Source organism: Antechinus flavipes, chromosome 1 (assembly GCF_016432865.1).
Source record: "Antechinus flavipes isolate AdamAnt ecotype Samford, QLD, Australia chromosome 1, AdamAnt_v2, whole genome shotgun sequence".
NCBI classification, from domain to species: domain Eukaryota; kingdom Metazoa; phylum Chordata; class Mammalia; order Dasyuromorphia; family Dasyuridae; genus Antechinus; species Antechinus flavipes.
The window spans coordinates 139,719,050-139,742,908 of NC_067398.1; the positions used below are offsets into that span (position 1 = coordinate 139,719,050).

At 38.0% G+C, this 23,859-nt stretch overlaps 1 protein-coding gene across 2 annotated transcripts; it reads left to right on the plus strand.

Annotated features, from left to right (window-relative positions):
• The first annotated feature begins 670 nt into the window (after window positions 1-670).
• SETD9 (SET domain containing 9) lies at window positions 671-23,771 on the plus strand. Of its 2 annotated transcripts, XM_051990903.1 has the most exons (6): window positions 674-1,594; window positions 5,219-5,586; window positions 8,034-8,157; window positions 10,142-10,257; window positions 20,307-20,412; window positions 23,411-23,590. In XM_051990903.1, exons 1-6 carry the CDS (start codon window positions 1,494-1,496, stop codon window positions 23,496-23,498), a joined length of 903 nt encoding a protein of 300 aa, XP_051846863.1. In that variant the 5' UTR covers window positions 674-1,493; the 3' UTR covers window positions 23,499-23,590. The 2 variants fall into 2 exon arrangements, with proteins under 2 accessions (XP_051846856.1, XP_051846863.1); XM_051990896.1 differs by lacking the exon at window positions 20,307-20,412 and having other exon boundaries at window positions 671-1,594; window positions 23,411-23,771.
• Window positions 23,772-23,859: the final 88 nt, after the last annotated feature.

Consider the following 23,859-nt stretch of genomic DNA (forward strand, 5'->3'; position numbering starts at 1 on the left):
GGCACCCACTCAGTTTCCAGTTTCTGGCAAGAAACTCAGGTTTTAATCACAAAATTCTTACCTTTACAATTATTTCACTCAATCCGAGGAGTGTTTTTCTAAAAGGTCATGCAAGACACGATGTCTTCAATTCAGAAATGTGCACATTTTTCTTTCAATCATGTTTTAATGTTAAATGCGTTGCATTGTGCAAACAAGAAATCTTTGCAATAAGGTCAGACCTGTTGTTAAATAACAGTAGTCTTAAATTAGAATTTTAGAGTTGGGAAGGATTGTAGGGATCATTCTGTGCAATCTCCTCAGGAAGAATCTGAATCTAGAAAGGATAATGGACTTCGCCAAAAAAAAAAAAAAAAAAAGTAGCCGTTACAGTAAGTCACTTACTTTTCCGGGATTCAGTTTCTTTACCGGCAAAAGGAAAGCATTGAACTAAACAGTCTGTAAGGTCCCTTTCTATTCTGACGTTCTATTATATAGAAAGGTTGTAAGTTGAAGGGCAAGAGACTAAGTGTTATTGTTGAATTTGCATTTTTCTTTGCATTTCCTCGCGAAACTGGCAGAGAGTTTTCGAGGAATGAAGAACATGGGATTTGGATTTTAGAAGATCTGAGTTCCAGTCCGACCTCTCCTACTTAATTCCGGTAGTGCTTTGAGGTAAATCATTTCCTTTCTTTAAGCCTATAAAACCGGTGGGGGAGGGGAGAGCGATTGGATTCGAGATTCCTAAAATCGCTTTCAGCTCTAAATCGAAATTCCCTGAATACTGGGTCCTGAATAAACATTTACTGAATAAACGAAAGGTGAATAAATATGGAGGAGGCAGGGGAAGGTGGGGAATTCAATTCGACAGACGTTTATATACAAAACAAAAACCCAACATTCTAATGCTAATTTCGAGATATAAAGACGAGCTCACAGTAAATAAATTATCCTACAACGCAATACAAAGTGCTGGTAAGTGACAGGAAAAGGAAAGGGCTCGTTTTCCCTCCTGGGTGGCACGAACGATGCTTTGAAAGGAGCTGGGGATTTTAGGAGGCCGGGGAGAGGAAGGAGGAACTAGTCAGTACGTGTCACTCGCGCGGCTTCCAGAGGAAGGAGGCCGGGAGATGTTGCGTGGTGGGTAAAACCATAGCGAGCAGGGCTTTTCTCTAGGACCGAGAGCTGATCTTGAGCAAGACAGCGGAAGTGGTTTGACTTAGGGAACGAAGTGAGGGAAAGATGACCGACGGGAAGGGTGGGGGAGCGGAGAGACTGCGGTACACAGTGTGAAGGAATTGAGGGCAAGGGCGGGGAGAAGCTGAGGGGGGTAGCGGGAAGGGGAGGAGGAGCCAGGGACACTCCCAGGAGGAGGAGATGAAGGAGGAGGAGCCAGGGACCGTTCTGGGGGGAGGGGGACGAGGAGGGAGAGAAAAAAGGAGGGGGAACTAGGCCCAGGCCTAGGGGGAGGGGAAGGAGGTTCCGGAGGGAGGAGGGGCCTCCGCCGCAGCTCCATGTTGTTCCGAGCGCTCCGCCGCGTCCTGCGGCAGCGGTGGCACAGCTACAAGTACCGCTTCGTGCCCTGGATTGCGCTCAACCTGAGCCAGAACCGGAGGTGAGGAGAGGCCTCCTACCCTCGGGCCGGCCCCCGGCAGCGTCCTGCGCCTGCCCCGTGCTGCTCCGCTCTGGCGCGTGCTGGGGACGCCTGCCCGAGGAACGTGACCGCCGGGCCTTGCGGGAGGGAAGAAGAAGGGGGAGGGGCGGGGCGGGCTCTCCAGGAGTGCTGCCCCAGTCCGTGACTTCCTGGCTGCGCTTTCTTTCCTGCTCTTAGGATCATAGATTTAGAACTGTTTGAGGTTTTTTGTTTGCCTTTTTTTTATTTTTTTAGTATAAACAGTGACTTTCTGCGAGAAATGAAGAGAAAAGAGACTCTGGAAAATGTAAGGGCTGTAAAAAACAACAATAAATAAAAATGGTAGAAGAAAAATGTATTTTAAGAGATTTTGAAAATAAAACTATTTTAAAGATGTCAAAAACAAGTTTTACTTTAAATTTTATTTTAAAGATTTTGAAAATAAAACATTTAAATTTTTTAAAAATAAAAATGTATTTTAAGAAAAGATTTGGAGCTGAAAGACCTCTAAATTCAGTACCATTAATTTACAGATGAGGAAACAACGCCCAGAGACACTAAATGACTTTCTAGGAAATTTGACAAATAAGTGTCTGGATTAGAACCTGTATTTAATTCTGGATTTTTCTTGTCCGATGTGTTACGGGGAAGGTTTTGACAGCAGCAAGCTTCCAATTAGAGGACTGAACTCTAATCCTTTCTGCCTTGGTTTGAGAAGATAATAATAGCATTAAACAGATAAGTTTATATCTCAATTTGCAAAGCATTTTCTCAAAACAAGCTAGAGAATTACTTTCCTTGTTTTGCAGGTAAAGGGAAAGTAGAGTTCTTCCCCCGATTCCAATTATAATAATTCACTAGTGCTTGCTGAAGATTTATGAAGTACTTTTATCTCACTCACACTCACAAGAACTCTTTGAGGTAGGCTGGTTGTACAGTTACTAGGAGAAGCTGAGAACTTAAGTAACTTGTCCATCACATAGTAAATAATAGGACTTTAAGAGTCAGACCTGGTCTCTCCCGAGTTTTGGGGGACGGAAGGAAGGAGAATGTTACCTAGGGCTATGAAGTTTCTTTATTTAAAGGCCCACAAAACAAAGTTTTTGTTTTTACTATAGTCTGACCCTTCAACAGTCTGAGGGACAGTGAACTGCCCCCTATTTTAAAAGTTTGAGGATCCCTGCTGCCTAGTTAGTTATCTTTTTATCATTCTCCATCCCCACTGACACATTTCCCCATCTTCAAAAGAATTTCAGGGTAAGGCAAGAAGAATGGCATTTCGTGAAAAAGGAAACCAAGTCTCAGGTCTCTTAGACTGCTGCCCCTGCCATCAAAGTCAGAATCATAATTTTGGAATTTCTTCCCCAAAAGAAACTGCTCTGTTCTACAAGTAGTAAAATAGTAGCTAGCCTAAATAATAAAAACCCAATTCAGTAAATATTTATTAAGCCCCTATCTGTGTTCATCAATAAAGATACAATTAATAAAAAGAAAACTACCTGCCCTATGAGAGCTTACAGTTTAGCTGGGACAGACAAAAGGAAGTAGGATATACCCATGAGCTCAAATATCATCAGAAAATGTAGATCTGGGAAGGATTTTAAAGTTTATTTACTTACTGCAATCCTCTCTTCCCATTTTATATCTAACAAAGCTAAGGTCTGGAGAGATTAATGAACTTTACAGATCCACCAAATCAACATTGGAATTACATAATTCTTATACTAGAGACATAAATTAATAAAAGCAAATTAGACAAGCTTTTTGGAGAAGTAAAAACATTTCTTAATAGTGAAAATGGATTAGGGATTAGTGCTGTGATAGATTTCATTGAATAATTTGCTAATCAAATGGAAATAATAAACTATTTGAAAATAATTTAGGCAGATCAATGGCACGTAGATAGGGAGGCAAACCTGGAGTCAAAAAGAAAAGTCTTCAGTTCAAATCTGGCAAGGGGCCCAGGGCAAGTGGCTTAACTTTGCCTCAATTTCCTCATCTGTACAATGAGCTAAAGAAGGAAATGGTAAACTACTCTAGTATTTTTACTAAGAAAACCTCAAAGGGGATCACAAAGAGTCAGATATAACTGAAATAACTAAACACCAACAATATACAAAATAGATACAGGAATTATGTTATAGGAAAAGATATCAATATAGGTCCCCTGCCTCAAGATGTTTATAATATAGTAACCTTCAGGGCAACTATGTGGTAAAGTAGAGAGAATGCCTGTCCTAAAGTCATGAAGATTCATCTTCCTGAGTTTAAATCTGAACTGAAACATTAACTGTGTGACCCTAGGCAAGTCACTTAACCCTGTTTACCTCAGTTACTTCAACTGTCAAGTAAGCTGGAGAAGAAAATGGCAAACCACTTCATTATCTTTGCCAAGAAAACCTCAAGTCAGATATGACTGAAATGACTGAACAATAACAACTGCAAGAAGTTTTTTACTTTTACTAACCCAGTGGATTTTTCTTTGCCTCCACAAATCAAATACTAAATTTAGTGAATTTATACAGTTGAGGTCTTGGGCAGGACTTATTTACTTCTCTTTTAGAAAGAAAAGACAAATCCAAAACCTAATTTAACCTCTAAAAATCAAGCAGACAGAGCTGGGAAAGAATAGAGTGAAATCATTTGGCTGGCATATTCAGTGCTTTGAAAAGTCTATGATTTCATTGGCATTCATTCCTACAACACAAAATGTGAAAGCTTCAAGACTTCACAGTTTATGGTGTAGAAATTCATAACTTTGGAACCAACCTTCTGGTTGAACATCTCCATACTCAGTAAAGCTGGTCTTCAGAAGACAGTTATCCCAAACAAAGACATATACTGTACAGTCCATTGCTTTTCTAGCTCTGTGATGACTTTTTAAAACTTGCTTTATGATTTTATATCATTCCAAAAGAGGAGGTAAAGGATATTGGAAAGGAAACAAGTCTACTATCTGTGCAAGTTGAGCAAATCATTTAACTTTTTTTGAACCTAGTTTCCTTATCTGTATAGTCGATCCTACTCAAATGGAAGAAATAAGCTAGTTGAAAATGAAATCAAATTAGGTGGAAAATGAAATCAAATTGGACAGTTTGGTGGTCCAATGGATGGAGTCCTGGAGTCAGGAAGACTTATCTTCCTAAATTGAGATATCTGGACTTTCTTCCAGTTTCAGATTCAATGCATTGAGGATCATTTCCATGCTATGAGGAGATACCATAGGTCTCTAAGTTTCTTTCCAGCTCTGGTTCTGTGATCCTATGAGTTTATTCATAAATGTGGTATCTCTGCCCTGTGCTAACATTACAGCATGTTTATAGAAAGATCTATTGGAATATGAAGGTTCCAGGTGAAAAAAAAGAAGTCTCATTTTTAGACCAAGGGTACTGTTTAATCTAGCTGCAGAATTAGAATAACCAGGCTATTCTAAATACTTTTAGAATTCAAATGCTTGAGCTTTGTTATCCCACTTCCAGTTGGAAACAATAACCTTAAGTTAAACCTATTAAGAAAGTAGTTTGTTTTTTTTTTATCAGATGAAAGTACTATTTCTCCTTGACTCCTGGCAGAGAATAGTGAACAGTCATTTTTTCCCTTTTTCAGGACCTTGAGATATGTTCCAGAGAACTGCAAAGACAAAATTATCCCAGATGAAGATGTCCTAGCAACATTACTGAAAGTCTTTCAGGCTCTGTTCGTAAGTGACTTCAATAGACAGACAGACATCCTTGTCTTGCTTCCAGAAACCATTAAATCAAAATATCGGGATTTATTGGTTACTCACCATCAAAGGACTGAACTGCCCAGATGCAACGTTCAACAACAAAATATCTACAAGCCAGGAGAAGTTCTTTTAAATACGTTGGGCTTCAGCATCTCCCGAGAAACTAGTTCATTGATTTCTGCAGGAAAAGGTGTCTTCGTTACCAAAGGATTTGTGCCAAAAGGAGCAGTTGTATCTATGTATCCTGGTACTGACATGTTCAATTTTTTGCCAATACATTTGTGATACATAGTAGATGCTTAAGAAAGTTTACTGAATGAATGAAATGAAAACAGATTCAGTAAAAGTGACTAACGTCTGTCCTGAGAGCATTTTCTTGCCATCTATTTTCTATAGATTATCATCTGGGTTTGGAAATTTATTGTGTATGGGGGAATGGCATGTTATAGTATCAAATTCAAATAGAAATAATCTCTGCAAGTTACATATTGACTGTTTTGTGGTTATTCAGTCATGTCTAACTCTATGACCCCATTTGGGGTTTTTCTGACAATAATTGACCATTTCCTTCTCCAGCTCATTTTATAAATATAGAAATTGAGTCAATCTGGGTTAAGAGACTTGCCTAGGCTCACATAGCTTGTAAGTATGTTAGGGCAGATTTGAATTTAGGAAGATGAATCTTCCTGATCCAAGCTTAGCACTCTATCCATTGTGCCCCTTGGCTGGCCCCCAAAGTGACTTAGAAAACCACAAACTAACCTTATCTATGTTGTATTGTAGGACTTTTATTTATTTCATTAACATTTGCCAGGTATGTTTTCATCTGGTTCATCTGCACTAGGCCTGCTGACTTAGATTATGACACCTCTGGATAGTGGGTAGAGTGCTAGACTTGCAGTCCTGAAGGCCTAGATTCAAATCCTGCCAGTGTTACCCACTAGATGAATGCTTTTGGACACCTCAGACCCTTGGGGTGTATGTACTAAGTTACAAAAGGATTGTGACCTTTATGATGGAGGGAGTTCTAACACTGGGAGTTCCCTAGACTAACAAGATGAACATCTTTTACATATTCACATACAACTCAAGTTTGATGATGTTTGATGCATAAGTGAAGTTACTCACAGACAACATTTTAGTGTATTTACTGTAATAATTATGTTTTTATTCTGCCTCAGGAGAATGTTCTAATTTCTACACTGGTACATTTGTGTGAATGAGTACTTGGCAGATATAAGAAAAAAAGATACATAAGCTTAGAAACCCACGAGTATAGATAACACTATAGAATATAGGATTAACATCTCATGGGTCACTTAAAAAAATGTTCACATTCTTTTTGCAACTGGAAAAAGAAGCTTTAATTTTAAAAAGTTATCAATTCCAGTGAAAGGCAGTGGACATAGAGGATAGAGGGCAACTTTTTTTTTTTTTTTTAATTTTCAATAGTAGTTTATTTTCCAAATACATGTAAAGATAGTTTTCAACATTTTTGTAAGTCTTTGTGTTACAAATTCTTCTCCCTCCCTCCCTTACCTCCCCCTTCTCCAAGATATCAAGTAATTTGATATAGATTAAATATATGCAGTTTTTTAAAAACATATTTCCATATTTGTCATATTGGGCAATTAATTAATAAAATGCCTAATCTATTGCTTTTAAAGTTTACAAATTTTTGTCTATAAACATTTCATTTGATCTTCACAAAAGCCTTGAAGTCTATGATACATTCTTTGCATTTTAGAAATGAAAAAAGCCAGGGTTTAGAGAATTAAGCAACTGGCCTGTAATTATAGAGTTAGCAAGGCAAGGACATAATTTGAACTTATATCTACTGCTGTCTCTAAAAGCAAAAGCTTTTTTCTTTTTCTTTTGCTACACTGTATTGCTTATTGGAGGACTCCTAGATAGTACAGAAAATACAGCACTGGGTATCTCATGAAATAGAGATGAGGACTCACAAATTGCAGCAGGGCAGCTAAGTGACGCCATAGTGCACACAAGTGTCAACAAGACTCATCATCCTGAGTTCAAATCTGGTCTCAGACACTTATTAGCTGAATGATACTGGGCAAGTCACCTAACCTGTTTGCCATAGTCCTTCATCTATAAAATGAACTGGAGAAGGAAATGGCAAACCACTCCAGAGTCTTTGCCAAGAAAATCTCAAATGGAGTCACTAATAATCAGATAAGACTGAATAACAACAGCTGTGTCCTTTCTTCCTTCAGATGAATTAAATTTATTTTTCAAAGGCTTCATTATAGAAACTAAACACTTACCTCTTAAAAATTAGATGTGTAAAAACGATCTCCAAATTTGAAGCTGAATTCTCAATAGCTAAGATAATTGTTTTATATTGTTGGATTTATAGGTTTCATTGCTGTGTGGTGAGGCATTTTAACATCTCACAAAGATTTGTTCAGAAGTCAGAGAGGAGAAAGTTTAATGTTTTTAACAATTTGTTGTTGGGTTTTTTTTAAGAGATAGAGAGGCTAACATAAAATCCTATCAACAAATATTAGGCATCTAAAACATCTTAGGCATTCTTAATTCCTTTAAATATCTTGCAAAAGGATATAAAACAGTATATTAGAAAAAAAAGAGTAACCTTGAGTTTTTCCTTAAAAAAAAGATAAGCAGATTTTGTGGGTATAATATGTCCATATTCATATCTTCTTGTGTTAATAGGTACAGTGTATCAGAAACATGAGCCAATTTTTTTCCAATCCATTGGAAATCCCTTCATTTTTAGATGCCTAGATGGGATGCTTATTGATGGAAACGATAAAGGAATATCAAAAGTTGTATATAGGTAAGTTGGTAATGGAAGCAAGAAAATGCTCATTTTCAGATTTCATGGCAGAAATCTGGGCATTTCTGTCTGCAGGTACATGTCACAGATACAGATGGACATTAGTATTTGTATCACAAGATTTTTCTTCTGTCACTGGATTCATTCCTCTATAGCTAACACATTTCCAAGCCTTATACTCTTCCCATCCCTAGGATTCTGAATCCTGACTATCATTATATAGATCTCTTTGCCTATCCTCCACTGTCATATTTCTCAGGCCATCACTCCCAGCCATACTTTCTTTCCATCCTCTTGTCCATCTTACCTTGGCAAACCCTCACCCTTAGATTACTTCTACATTCACTACTTTCACTTCTATTTATCAAGCCAGAGAAAATGACCAAACTGTGATGCCTGAGCCCACTACATTTATGTTTTATAATTGTAACTAGTCTTTCATTGCAGCAAGGCCATCCTTTTAAACCTCCCTAATCAATTCACTTTCCCACAGCAGCAATTCCAAACTATCATTTCTTGTTAAGCCTCCAAAGTATCCCTCCCTACACTCTTTCATCTGAGAACTTCATCTCATCCTTTCCTGAAAAACTCGAGACTGTTTGATTAGGGTTCCCTTTTATTCCCTCTTCATTTCATGGCACTCGGAAATCTTTCACTATTTCCTCCTTCGTCTTACACAAAGAGATGGTCTTTCTCCTTGCCAAGACAAACTCTTGATTCCACTCTTACTCCAGCAGGTTGCTTCCTCAATCTTTCATTGATCTGTAGCCACTTCTTAGTGTACTGGCTGCTTCCCTGCTGTCTACAAATATATCCATGTCTCACCTGTCCTAAAAAAACCTTGATTGAGACCATCCCCATTAGCTAATGCCCAATGTATCTCCGCTCTTTGGTCTTTAACAAACTCTTTTAGAAAGATATCTACTTTTTGGTGCTTCTACTTTATCTTTTCACTCTCAACTCTTTTGCAAAATAGTTTCAATGTCATCACTCAAGTGAAGCTGTTCTTCAGAATGCCCTATAATCTCACATTCCAGTTGTTTAGTTGTTTCAGGTGTTTGTGCCTCTTTGTGACCCCATTTGGGGTTTTCTTCATAGTGGTTTACCATTTCCTTCTCCAGCTCATTTTACTGATGAGGAAACTGAAGCAAAAAGGGGAAGTGACCCAACCAGGGTCATACAGCTAGGAAATATCTGAGGCGAGATTTGAACTCAGGAAAATGAGAATTTCTGATTCCAGGTCTGGCCCTCTGTCCACCTACGCCACCTAGCTTTCTTAGTCCTTACTTTTCATGACCTCTCGTCCATCTTTTAGACTTCTGATCACTCTCCTCTCATGAATATTTTCCACTCTTTAGGATACAGGCCCTCCTCTGGTTCTCTTCCTGTCTGTCTGACCACTCAGCCATGTTTGCTGGACTTTCATGCCCATAACCTTGGATATCCTTCAAGACTCTGTCCTTGGTTTTATCTCTTGATATTGTCTAGTTTGGTGATTTCTTTAGTTCCTGTGAACTCAGCTGCCATCTTATTTTCCTTTTTTTTTTTTTTCTGAGGTAATTGGGGTTAAGTGACTTGCCCAGGGTCACACAGCCAGGAAGTATTAAGTGTCTGAGACCAGATTTGAACTCAGGTCCTCCTGACTTCAGGGCTGGCGCTCTAGCTATCGCACCACCTAACTGCCTCTAAAACCAGGATTTTAACACACATCTTCTGACTCCACGTTGAATATTCTTCCCACTATACCTTGTACTTTCATTGAAAATCCACTTAAAGAGCTCCTGCATATCAACTGTCTTATCAAATAGATAAGTAATATTTGGTGAATGGCATTGGGATGTGGAATCTGTTTTTTTGAGGATTTTGAATAGTAGGAAAATGGAAAAATACATTTTAGTGAGAACTTTAGTGTTAATGATGTTTTAAAATTCTGTTTCCAGTTAGATGAGATTGATATTTGAGACAATATTTTTATCTGTTTTAGATCATGCAATGGGAGGGACCAACTTGGCCCTTTTAAAATGAGTGACAGTACATGGCTGACGTCAGAGGTTCAAAATCCACTAGCTGTGGGACAGTATGTGAACAACTGCTCCAATGGTAAGTTTTTTTGGAGTATCTGGTTTGTGTTGGGTTTCTAGAGAATGACTGAATGTATAAGTAAATGCCTTTGCCATTGTAGCTTATGTTTATCTAGTTCATACCGGCTCAAGTGCTTTGAATATGGTATCTTCAAGCATGATCAAATCTTAGGGTTGGGGAGGATCTCAAGCCAAGCTTTTTGAAAACCTGTATATAAAGACCACTTTCTACATCATTGCTAAAGTAGTCCAAGTCTAGCCTTTCTTTGAAGATTTCTAGTAAAGGCAGGGAAAGAAAGCCATTCCATCTTGAGATAGCTCTAATTATCGGGGAAGTTTTCCTTAGGTCAGGCCTAAATTTGTCTGCAGTTTCTACCTCTTATTTCTGATACTGCCTTCTTCAGTAAAACAGAACAAGTGTAATGGGCTTACTACAAAACAGCCTTTCTGTACTCATGGACCGTACCATCCAAGTAGGCTCACTCTCCTGGTCCCTTCATCTGCCCCTTACACAGCATGCTTTGAGCATCCTAGTTGTCCTTTGTAGGAGCCAGCATGGTACAGTGGTATCAACACTGGCTCTGGATTCAAATCCTGCTGTGTTGTTTCCTAACTAAAAAGCTTTCACTGGGTATTATTGTCATGGAAATCAGGCAGTGCCATTTTTGCACTTGTTCAGTTGTCTCTCAGACCTGTCCAACTCTTCATGATCCCCATTTGGAGTTTTCTTGGCAAAGTTACTGGAATGGTTTGCCCTTTCCTTCTCTAGCCATTTTACAGATAAGGACACTGAGACAAATAGGGTAAAGTGACTTGTCTAGGATCATATAACTAGGTGTCTGAGGCTGAATTTGAACTCAGAAAGATAAGTCTTCCTGCCTCCATTGCTCTGTCTAGTGTACCACCTGGCTGTCCCAAGTTATGACATTTAGAAGTCAACAAGACCAGAATTCACTCAAGAAATCTGACCTTAGCAGCCTCAGTTTCCTCATTTGTAAATTGGGGGTCACAATAATATTACTTCTAAATGTTATAACCTTCCAGGCTTATTGTGGGGATCATACTTGTTAATTTGGCTTTGTAATACTTAAAGTACTATATAAATGCTAAATGTCTTGAAAATGAAGGAGTCTCTGAGGACCTTTCAGTTCTAGGCTTCTAACTTGCTGTCCTTCTTGAAAAATGGCGCCAAGGACTGAACATGATACTCTAGAGGGATACTCTATTCTCTTAATGTAGCCTAAGGTGCAGTGAGCTTTCTTTGAGCTCCGGGATCACATTATTGCCTTAAACTGGGCCTACAGCCCCTTCCACCTCTTGGATCCATTAGAAATGAACAGCTGCCCAGACGTGCCTCCCCCACTCCACATAACCTCTCTTACCCCCAGTATCACTGCAATTAAATTTTACCGTTTTTAGATGTGTCCACTGCTTTTAGCATTGTAGATTCAGAGGCAGATGGAATCTCAGGGCTATCAAAGTCCAAACCCTTTATTAGGTCTTTTGAGATCCCATCTTTCATCCAATATGTTTGCCATCTTTCACTACCTTTGTCCATCTGCAAAGCAGGCCATCTGTGTCTTTATTAGCCCATTTGAGCCTTAAAACAACCCCATGAGGTTGATGGGGTCACTCCTTTATTATAGATGAAAAAGTAGACTCAAAAAAAAGTGGCTTGTTCAATCACATGGCTGGTAAATGGTAGAGAGGGGACTGGAATGATGGCTTTTGAATGATGGTTTTTATTCCTGTTTTTTCACTTTCCCAAGACTTTTTCTAAAAATGTAGTTTAAATTGGTTCAGTGGAACTTTGAATACATTTTTTTTAAAGAAAATAAATCATAAGTGACAAAAGCTGTCAGAAGAATTAAAAGGGATAGATAAATTTCCATGATTTTGGTGACTGGTCCTCATATTTACTGAGCATTTTTGAAGTTCAGGCAGGCTAAGCACAGTTAGCAAATCATTAAGATTCTAGCCTACATGTGCAGGAGTGAAGAAAACAGAAGTTGAGGTGACTAAAGGGACAGAAGGAAGAAGGAAAGTGTCAAGAGACAGGTTTCCGGGATGTGCAGAAGAGGGAAGCTGTGGCAAACATGGGCGTAGTTCCAAAAAGCCCAGAGGGACAGTGTTGAGAGAGAAACTGGGGGGGTAAGGGGGAGGAACCAAGCTGGAAAGAATGCAGAACACAGAGATAAATCCAGCGCTGTATCTTTTACTCAGTCATAGTGCATAAAGCACAGAACAGGACTAAGTGTTCTGTCCTGTAAATTATAACGACAGTGTAAATCCTAATCTGTGGATTTTTTTTAAGATTATAGAAAAATAGGATATAAGAGGACTGTGATCAGATAAAAAAATTAGCCAGTATTTTAAGTGAAGTGGATAATATGCTGAGTCTAGAGTCAGGACGAATTGCATTCGGATCCAGCCCCAAAGCCTAGTTATGTGACTGCAAGTCATGTAAGATGTTTGCCTCAGTTTCTTCATCTGTAAAATCGGGATATAATAGCACCTACCTCCCCATTGTTTTGCAGATCAGTGAGATGATAATTATATAGCACAGAGTCTGGCATATAGTAAGTGCTATATTAATGTTAGCTATTATTAAAATTTCTAGAATGGACTCTGGCCAGTGTACATTAAGACCAGTCTAGAAAGAGCTGGAGCGTGGGTTCCAAAGTGTTTGCCATTTATTAGCTGGGTGGTTTTTGGTAAACCCACTAGTTCTCTCCAGTGCTATAAAATGAGAGAAACAGACTTAACAACTCCTTGACTCCCTGCTGGGCTAACCACCTGTAAGTCCCACATCTTTTATATCTAAGGCACAGCAATGATTGATGTTCATAATGCTGCTGCTGCGTAGGCATGCAAGATTTTGAACCGTTAGAGAAGGATTAAATTATATTTAACAGATTGTACTGATGAATTGGATTCAGCGATCAATTGTACAGGTGCCCACTATGTACAGAACACTGGTAGGAGCTTGATGAGATAATCAGTTTCAAGTAAGCAAGCATTTATTTAGCTCAATGCAAGGCACAATGCCTGGAGAAGCAGAAACAAAACTTAGTCCCTGACTTCAAGAAGTTTACATTCTCATTTGTACAAAAATTATAAGACATGATTTTTTTTCCCTTGTGGAACTTATCTTGTAGTAATTGTTTTAGTCATGTCCTGCTCTCCATAAACCTGTTTGGGGTTTTCTTGGCAAAAATATTGGAATAGTTTGTCATTTTCATCTCCAGCTCATTTTACAGATGAGGAAACAGGCAAACAGGATTAAGTGATTTGTTCAGGATCACACAGCTAATAAGTGTTTGAGGCCAGATTTGAACTCAGGAAGATGAGTCTTACTGACTCCAGGTGTGCTATTCTATCCACTGTCCTCCCTAGCAGAGGAATATTCAATTCAACTCAGCAAGCATGTGTTAAGTTCCTCCCATGTGCTAGGTGCTAGATATACAGCCCAATATAAAATAATCCCTGCCTGCAAAGAATTTATCTTCTATTTAAAGAAGAAAGGGCGAGAGTGTTGAGAGAAAACACATATACAGATAATTAAATATTATCTATACATACATGTGTTTACATATGTATAAGTGCATATACAATCATGTGTATATACATAAATAGATGTATACACATTTTACATATATGTATATACATACATACATATATATATATATATAAACACAAAGTCATTTTGTATTTGGACTCCTAGGTGGCATAGGATAGGAGGCTGGGCCTAGAGTCAGGAAGGCTTGAGTTCAAAATTCAGCTTCAGCCACTTTCTAGCTCTGTGACCCCGGGGCAAATCATTTAACCTCCATCTAAGTTTCTTCCTCATTAAAAAGAGAATAGTAATCTCATCTATATTAGAAGGTTGTTGTAAATCTCAAATGAGATCATTGTAAAGGCTTATGGGAAAAAGCAAGGAGTCAAGTTTGGAATATTGATTGCATCAGGAGGAAAAATGGGAAATCCAATTGGAAAGTTAGGTTGTATGTAGACTGAAGGTTCTAGGTGACAAAGAGAGGTGTTTGTATTTTCTCCTAAAGAAAGTACAGAAGGTTATTTAGAAGGGGAGTGCCTAGTCACACCTGTACTTTAAAAATCTCAGTCAGGCAGCTATGTAACCCCCACATTGGAGAAAATAAAGATGAGATGCAGGAAAGTCAGTGAGGTGGCTATAGAATAGAAGAGACTGTGATGGGGTAAAAGAATTTTGGGGATGAAGTTGGATGACATATTGGATCTAGAATAAAAGAAGGGATATAGTCTTATAGTAAAATGAAGTTTGCTCATCGTGTGAGTGAGAGAAGGTGAGTGATACTTGTATTGTATTGTGTGTTGTGAAGGTAAAATTAAAACAACTGCCAACTCATTGAATGGGGGAGGAATGGGGAGATTGGAAAGATGGCAGTGCCCATGACAAAAACAGGGACCTTCAGAAGAGGTTTTGGTTTAAGGAGAAGGATAATATTGGATTTGGAGCATGTTGAATTTGAGATGCTTATGGCTGTTTTCTAAGAAAAGAAGTGAGAGATAAAATATAAATATGCAGATGATCAGGTAAGGTTGTTTTTGAGGTTTGGGGAGAGATGGGCATGTGTATAGGCAATAAGAAATAGAGCTTCACCTTGGAGAAATGGTGGCTTCACTGGAGTCTGGGGATGAGAGTGGGGGGCAGTTTGTTGGAGAAGTTGGGAGGGTCTGGGATCAAGAGCTCATACTGGAGGATTTTAACTTATTGTAAAAAAGGACTGCATCTTCATGTATTACAGAAGTAAAGGAATTCATGGGGAAAGGCTTCTGAGTGATGTAAGATAAGAAGGAGGGGAGGAGCTTTTGGTAAATTGCCTCAATTTTTTCAGTCAAGGATGAGACAAGGTTTTTAGCTAATAGGAAAGGAGTTGGGGCTTCCATGTTCTTGATAAATGTTTCCTCCACATTTCTATCTATGAATGCTCTTCCTTCTTGACCATTACTTTTTCTCCCTTGCTTCCCTGGTTCTCCCTCATTCCTCAGGGCTCTTCTTCCTCTGTCCTATGTTCTTCAGCTTTTTTCTCTACTCCCATGGCTTCACTTTTCATCCCTCTGAAGATGATTCCCTTATCTGCCCATCTGCTTTTCATCTCTCCAGTCCCACATTTCAAACTGCTCGTTAGTTGTCTCTGTACGACTATGTATCCCTTAAAATTCCTCTTGTCTAAAGCTGAGCTTGTACTTCCTGGATATCTCTGCACTATGCTTCCTACATCATTTAGACTTCTTCTCTAGGTTCCTCAGCACAAACAGGTTAGCTTTTACCTTTTCATGCTGGGAAATAGGTCCCCAATCCACTTCCTAACCCCACATCAACTACTCTTCCCTATTTCTGCTTTCCAGTTTCATTTTATATGTTGTTTTCTCTCATTTAAATTTTAAGTTTCTTAAAAATATGGATTATATTTGTATAGCTAATACTTAGCACAATAATTGGTATATCATAAATGTTTAATAAATACTCTAACAGAACAGCTACATGGTACAGTGGATAGAATACCAGCCCTAGAGTCAGAAGGACTTTAGTTAAAAATTAAGTCTCAGACACTGACTAGCTGTGTCTGAGCAAGTCAGTTAACTTCTAATTGCCCCCCTCAATAAATAAATACTCTGTAAATCATCAAATTCTGTCTTTCTAATTTATATCTATTTCTGTTGTCTGAATTTATCTTTCTCTAGCTATCAATCTTATTTCTACCAATTTTTTTTCTTCCGTATCTCTACCTAAAATATATCATTTGTTTAGATATAATTTATCTACCCATATCACCTAGCTCTCTATCCATCTCTATCTCTTATCTTTTTACCTTTATTTTTTAAAATTTTATTTATTTGATTTTTTTTTTTTTCTGCTGAGGCAATTGGGGTTAAGTGACTTGCCCAGGATCACACAGCTAGGAAGTATTAAGTGTCTAAGACCAGATTTGAACTCAGGTCCTCCTGATTTCAGGGCTGGTGCTCTATCCACTGTGCCACCTAGCTGCCCCCTCTTTATCTCTTTCTATCTGTATAATCTTTATCTCCTTAACTCTTTCTCTATAATCTCTATAATCTGCACCTTTTATTGTTCAGTCATTTTTCAGTTGTATGACCCCCATTTGGGGTTTTCTTGGCAGAGACACTGGCATGGTTTGCCATTTCCTTCTCCATATCATTTTACAGATGAAGAAACTGAGGCAAAAATGATGAAGTGACTTATTCAGAGTCACACAACGAGTATCTGAGGCCACATTTGAATTCAGATCTTCCTGACTCCAGTTTCAATATTCTCTGCACTGTGCCACCTGGCTGCTCCCAAAGCAGTGTTGTTTATCTCTATCTAACAGTTTATTATCTAGCAATTTTCTATCTCTTCCTAACAAATCTATCTCTTCCTCTCTATCTATCATCCATGACCGCTTTTCTTATCATTTCTTTCTATATCTTTTTATCTCTCTATTTCTGGAAACTATATCTTTCAAACTCTCTCTGTTGTCTGTTTCCTCTCTAGCTATTATCTATCAATCATCTGTCTCTATTAATATCTATCTCTTCTATTTCTATCATCTATATCTATCTCTTTTATTTCTTTCTCTATTCTCTATCATTTCTCTATTTATCCCTCCCTCATAATTAGTTTTTTCTCTTACTCAATCACTACCATAATGGTGATCACCATCATGGTGATGCTCTGGGTCACAGGCTGGAAACCTTTGTATCTTTCTTGATTTCTCCTTTTTAACTCAACCCCCTCCCCCCCCCCCCCATTTAGTTAGTCCCCTATTCTTGTTGATTTAAGCTCTGCAATATTTCTCTCTTTTCCATTCCCATTGCAGTCATCTCAGGGCTGTGTTACCTCTTGACTGGACAATTTGGACAGTCTCCTAGTTTTTTTTTTTTTTAATTTTCCTCTGTTTTCCCATCTGCTCATTCATGCTTCCTGAAGAAGCTTTTCCATTTGCTCCTCTCAATATATCATTCCAATCTCAGAACTCTTCAATTCCTGATCGTTGCCAGCAAAAGAGGTGTGAAGCCTTCTGCTATATGCAAGGCACTTCACATACATGCATTTACTTAGTTTTACTTGTCTTCATGTAATCTATGTTCCAGCTAAACTAGACCCATCACCTATTCTCATTTTCTGCTCCTGAGAGTTTGCTTAGATGATCTCTGCCCTTTAGGAATTGTTTTTGTCCTTTCAGGTCCACCTCAGCCATCAGCTCCTCCATGAAGCCTTCACTGATTGCTCCTTCCCAGAATTTTGAATTTCTCCTTTGTTTCTTGGGAACATAGCATGGAAGCTATGTGTGCAGTACACAGAGAGCACTAGATCTGGAATCCAAAAAACCTGAATTCAAATCTGGCCTCCACACTTACTAGCCATGTGAATAACTGTAGACAAATCACTTAATGAGCTCTCTCTGTCTCAATTTCTTCATTTATAAAATGGAGTTAAAATAGCACCTAATTTTCAGGTTTTGTTAAGAAGACAAAATAAGCTGATATTTTTTAAAGGCTTTGGAAACCTCGAACCTCTATATAATTGTCGGTGATTATTTGGCTTTAGGTGAGGCAGTAGACAGAGTGCTACTCTTGGAATCAGAAAGAACTGAATTCAGATCTTTTCTCAGACTGCTGCTATCTGTGTGATTTGATCTCTCAGCCTCAGTTTCCTCATCCTCAAAATGCATATAATAATAGCATCTAAATGAGGTGATGTTTTTAAAGCAGCTTCACCTTAAAGTGAAGGGGGTGAGGGGAGCCAAGATAGTAAAATGATAGTGAGATCTTCTCTAGAAATTCCTCCTAATAGATCCAGGAAATGCACTAGACTGCAGCCTGTTGGGAAAATCCAGAAAAAGTCACAAGGAGTCATTTGTCTGTCCAGCTCAGCCAGAGTCTGGACTGGCATCAGGTTTCGCCCTGGCACTGAGGAGGCTGGTAGCAGTCAGGGGGTGTGTGCCGGCAGGAGAAGACGAGGTCCCAGACCTCTAGCAGGGCACTGGGATGGGGACAGGTGCCAGCTCCATTGCTTTCTCCCCAGTCACAGATTACAGATCCAGGGTATCCTAAGAAGGGGACTCAGGGGTGAGTACTGAGAAAGGAGGAAGTTTGGAGGCAACTGCAAGAATTGTGTGAGGCGAATCTCAGGTGCAAAGCAAGATTTCACTTCCAACCTCCAGTCCAGCCAGCAGAAGAGTAACAAGGTCCAGAATCCTAGACCAAAGAGGGAGTCCATAATTCTGCTGCTCTGAGTCAATAGAGTTTCCACCTGGCTAACAGGGGCTGAGGCTAGCAGCAGCTACTCTTGCTCAGACCCATACCCAGAGCAGGAACTTGCATAGCTCAGACCAGGGGATAGTAGTAAAACTTTGGTTTGAGTCAGACCCTTTGGGGATTGCTGAAAGTTGCAGATCCCCAGCCTGTTCTGGAGTAACACAGAACTCCAGACCCCAACAAAGCAGCAATAGAACCAGCCTAGAACATCCTTCCAGAAGTGTCATGGCACCCAACTCTGAAATCAAGTCAGAAGTGAGGAAGCGGGCTGGAAAAAGGGACAAAGATGATCTTTGTTAAGAGTTATTATAGTGGTAGGGATGCAGAAGAGAAAAACCCCCAAACATTTACAAGCAAAGCCTTAGAGTATTTAAGATTTTTGCATCCATATTTATTAATGAAATTGGTCTATAATTTTCTTTCTCTATTTTTGTGCTTTCTGGTTTAAATGTCAGTACTACATTTATTTCATCAAAAAGAATTTGCCTCTTTCTTCTCCTTTCCTTCTTTGCCTGTCATTCCAGATAATTTATTTAATATTGGAATTAGTTGATCTTTAAATTTTGGTAGAATTCACTTGTAAATCCATCTGGTTCTGATGCTTTTTTTCTTAGGAAGTTCATTTATGGTCTTTTCAATTTTTTTTCTAAAAAATCTATCTAGTTACTCTATTTTCTCTTCTGTTTAGGCAGTTTATGGTTTTGTAAATATTCTTCCATTTTACTTGTTTTAAATTAATGGAATTTTTAAAAACAAGGCTGGAAATGGATAGCTCACTCAGTTTTCAGCTTCTGAATTAGTAAATTGGCCTCTTTCCATAAGCTTTTTCATCAGAATATTTGCAACAATTTTTGTTTCAAGAATTTGGCTTTCAAAAGACTCTGGTTTTAGGACCAGATATATAAAATGCACCAGTTGCTATGATAGGAAACATGAAGGCAATGTAAGAAGCAAATCATGCATGTAGGGAAAATATGTGATGGCTTTTCCTTTAAGGCAGGATTGCTTCACTCTGTCAGTCTAGTAAACCCACTGATGGTGACTGCTAAGATATTGTGGGTGTTCTTTTTAGTAAGAGAATAGCTCTATAAGAACCATATTGGGGGAGGTTGTTTTATTATTGGGAAATAAATCCCTCCATTGCCTTTATTGACCATGATATTTTGACATTTCCCCTTGCTTCAAAATCATCTCCTGGTTATTTTTTCCCAACTTCACATAGTAATACTGAGCAGGTCACAGTAGAGTTGTATCTCTGCTGTGTTGTTAAATCTGACTTCAGCTACCTGTGTGTCTTTGATTCCGTCATTACCTTCTCTATGAACTGCAGACCATGTGGAGAGCAGAGCATAAGTCTGCAATGGCTGCTTATTTTGTGGGTGCTGATTACTATACAAAATACTATGGCAATTACAGGAAATGTCTTTTTTTTTTTTTTTAATTTCTCATTCAAGGTCAGTGGAAAATACAGATATGCCTAACAGGTTTGAAAATAACATTTTGAATTTCTTGTAAATGTGGAGGGAAAAGCAAGCTGTAAATGGGACTGGTTTGTGGCTTTGTTGCAATCCTTTTTCCTTTGTGCTTTGTATGTGGAAATGCTAATCTTATTTGGTTAAATTCAGAAAAAAATGTATTACTAACATATAAAATCTCTCTCTCTCTCTCTCTCTCTCTCTCTCTCTCTCTCTCTCTCTCTCTCTCTCTCTCTCTTCTCTCTCTCTCTCTCTCGCCTCCTCCTCCCTCCCTCTCTCTCTCCCTTAGACAAAGAAGCTAATGTATGTTATCAGGAATTTGATGTGCCTGAACTTTTTCCATTAGAATTTAAGCAGTATCTTCCGAACATCATGTACAGTCGTGACATACAAAGGTCAGCTTCTCTGAAAACAGTGGTTTGTTTCTATGTTTTTCTTCATATTTTATTTCCTTTTTTCTTAGGGAAAAAGCTGAATAGAACATTCCTGAAAACACATTTAAGGTCTGAAATCTGTTAATGGAATCCTTAAGTGATGAATTGATGAAAAGATGGGAGGGAGAGATAAACAGAGGAAAGAGTTGCCTGGGATTATAAACCTCTTTTAAAAGGAGAGGTTGTGGGTATCTTTAAACAAACTGCTGAAATTAAACCTATTTTTCATACTCTCCAAGTTGTTCTATCATGCACATATACATGAATTCATAGTGTTTTTAAGCAAGATATGCTGCTAGCATTGACATTTTGCCAGAGAATTTTCTTTCATATTGAACAAAACAAGAGGAAGCCTGATATAGCAGGGATCTCTCCCTGGAGCCAGGAAAACATGGATTCAAGGCCCACCTCTGATGTGTATTAGCTGTGTGACATTGGACCTGTTCCTTAACTTCTCTGTTCTAGGTACCTCTCTTAAGATCATAAATTTTAGAGAAAATTGCAACCTGCATTGGTCAGAGGTTTGGGTTTTATTCCACCTGGGATTTCTCTGAACCAGTTAAATCACAAGTCCTATCCATTTCTCTGTTCCTACTGAACAGAACACCAGGATTCTATAGAACATATTTTAGCAAAGACTTTAAGTATTTGGTCCAAAAAAAGAATAACTTTGATAAAGCAAGATTTCCATTCTCTGGGACATATTAGAATTAGATGAAAATTGGGATCAGAATATAGGAAATTAGTTAGCTTTGTTGCTAGTGAATGACCTTACTTGTCCACATACAGATTCCTGTGAAGGTAGCTGATGGTTAAAAACAGTTATCCTGTCCCTTTCCTGTGTAGTATAAATACATGACTCTTTGAAATGAAAAATGCTACCTGAAAAAACCTCCAAAACATGTTTAGAAGTGGATACAGTGAAACAGGACCCCATGCAAGATGAAAGGAGCATCCAGTGAGGTGTCAGAGGTATTAGAAGAGGCTGCAAATGGTTTCAAGAATGCTTATTTATTTATTTTGAAGATTTCAATCTTCAGAGACATTTTATTGGTGACAGATTAAATTTATAAATAGTGAAAAGACTGTCTTTGTAACTTAAATGGATTCATTATTTTCAATTCAGTTAAGTATCATAGAATTAGCCACCACTAACTGGAAATTTGTGATAATTCCTATATTAAAGATGGACTTCTTTTTGAATAAAGAAATTTCTGAGGCACAATTTACTAAAGTAAAAAAAAATAATAGCTTTTTATTTTTCAGATACATGTAAAGAAAGGTTTCAGCATTCACCTTTGCAAAACCTTGTGTTCCACATTTTTCTCCCTCTCTCCTCCCCACCCCCTCTCCTAGACAGCAAGCAATCCAATATAGATTAAACATATGCAATTCTTCTAAACATATTTCCATATTTAACATGCTGTGCAAAAAGAAAAAATCAGATCAAAAGGGGAAAAACACAAGAAAGCAAAAAAAGGTATACAAACAACAACAAAAAAAAGATGAAAATACTCTGCTTTGATATTCAGACTCCATAGTTCTCTCTCTGGATGCAGATATCTCTTTCCATCATGACAAGTCTATTTGAATTTCCCTGAATCACCTCATTGATGTGATTCTTTTTTAAATAAAAGAAAGTCTAAGATGTATAACTTAGGAATCTTATAATGTATTATTGTACAATGTAGACCTATTAGAAATTGTAATTTTGAAGTTAACTTTATTTTTACCTTTTGATTGCTTTTGTTGGTAAAGTAGACAATACTTTAAAAAAAGACATTTCTTTCAAAGTATTCTCTAATCCTCCCATCCTTCAACTTCTTCAAATGAAGTTTTTCTGTAATCAATTTAAAGTACCTTGCTCCCCATTTCCCCAGGGCTCAGAAATTTACACATGGGAGCTCTGGGTTGAGGAAAGGGACCGACTTAATACTAATTATGAATAGTTTCTTTTTCCCATTTAAATGGCTGTTTAAAAATATGGTACAATTGGAAAGGATGAAAAAACATGCTATAGTTTGAAATAGGAAAAAAAAATTTTCTTTCCATGCTGAGTCTGCAGAAGTAACATTTTGAAGGCCCCAAAGTGAGTAAGCTCAGAGAATCAACTTCCTTAGAAGTAAACATGACAATCGGGAAGGAAAGGTATGGAAAAGCATTTATGTAGCATGTCCTATGTGCCAGACACTCTGCTAAGTGTTTTATAAATATTATCTTATTTAATCATTTGGGTTATTTTGGTCTGCTCAGTTGGGAAGGCAGGATGGTACAGTGGAGAGCACCCTCACCCTTGAATCAATGGAGCTGGATTCAAATCCTGGCTTTGTTGTTTAGTAGCTGTTTGACTTTTCCTAGCCTCCTTGGACCTCAGTTTCCTCATGTGTAAAATGAGAGCATTGGAGTAGGTCTCTTTCATCTATAGGTTGCCTTTCCTCTCGGCTTATCTCGGCTTATTTTGTGTTGTTTTTAAGTCACACATGCAATTCTCTATGACCCTATTTGGGATTTTCTTAGCAAAGATACTAGAGTGGTTGTCCATTTCCTTTTCCAGCTTGTTTTACACATGAGGAAATTGAGGCAGACAGGATTAAGTGATTTGCCCAGGTTCACTTACAGCTAAATAAGTGTCTGAAGTCAGATTTGAACTCAGGAAAATCAGTTTGCTCTTCAGAATGATGCTTGCTTTATTTCTGCTTTACTGGGGCCCTGCTTTGTTATGTGTTAATGATGAAAGAAAAAAGCTTCTTTTCTCTTCTGGATTAATTATAAAATTAAATTTAAAAATTAAGATGTTAAGGTGGAATCAAAAGAGAAGAAACAGAATCTTCTAGTTGTAATTTTTATCTCAACTACATTTGTCTTTAAAGATGTGAATCCACATTACTCTTTAATATACCAAGTTGATCAATCAGATTTAATTAATCAAATCTCTGTTCTCCATCTTTGTTTCTAACAGCCCATTGCGATGTGTGGTTCTCGTGGCACTCAGGGACATCCAGCAAGGAGAAGAGCTTTTTTCCAACTACTACACGATTATCAACTAATTTGACGGAATTGGTTTTTCTATTTAACCGTTCATTTGACTCGAGGGTTTTTCTCAGTGTATTTCTCTGGGATGTATGTTGTGGATATTTGTCTTTAAGATCTCATTAGTCTGGGGATTTTCATTTTCATGTAAATATTGCTTTTATATTTTGATGCAGTGATGGAAGCTATCTGCTTCAGTGACTTTTAAAATTTGTCTTGCTAATTCAAGAAAAAATGCTTTTCACCTAAATACACGATAGCTTATTAAATTAAAATCAGCTTTCTGAACATATCCTTTCATTGTCTCTTTTGTTTACTTGCGTAGCCCCAAGATGAAGTTTTGATTTTTTTAGTATTACCCGACAGAGATTTAATGGA

Excerpts from the sequence above, each read along its gene's own strand:
- SETD9 (XM_051990896.1), top strand. The coding sequence starts at position 1,494 with ATGTTGTTCCGAGCGCTCCGCCGCGTCCTGCGGCAGCGGTGGCACAGC. Across the intron at positions 1,595-5,218 it reads AACCTGAGCCAGAACCGGAG|GACCTTGAGATATGTTCCAG; the intron begins GTGAGGAGAGGC and ends TCCCTTTTTCAG. Across the intron at positions 5,587-8,033 it reads AGTTGTATCTATGTATCCTG|GTACAGTGTATCAGAAACAT; the intron begins GTACTGACATGT and ends TTGTGTTAATAG.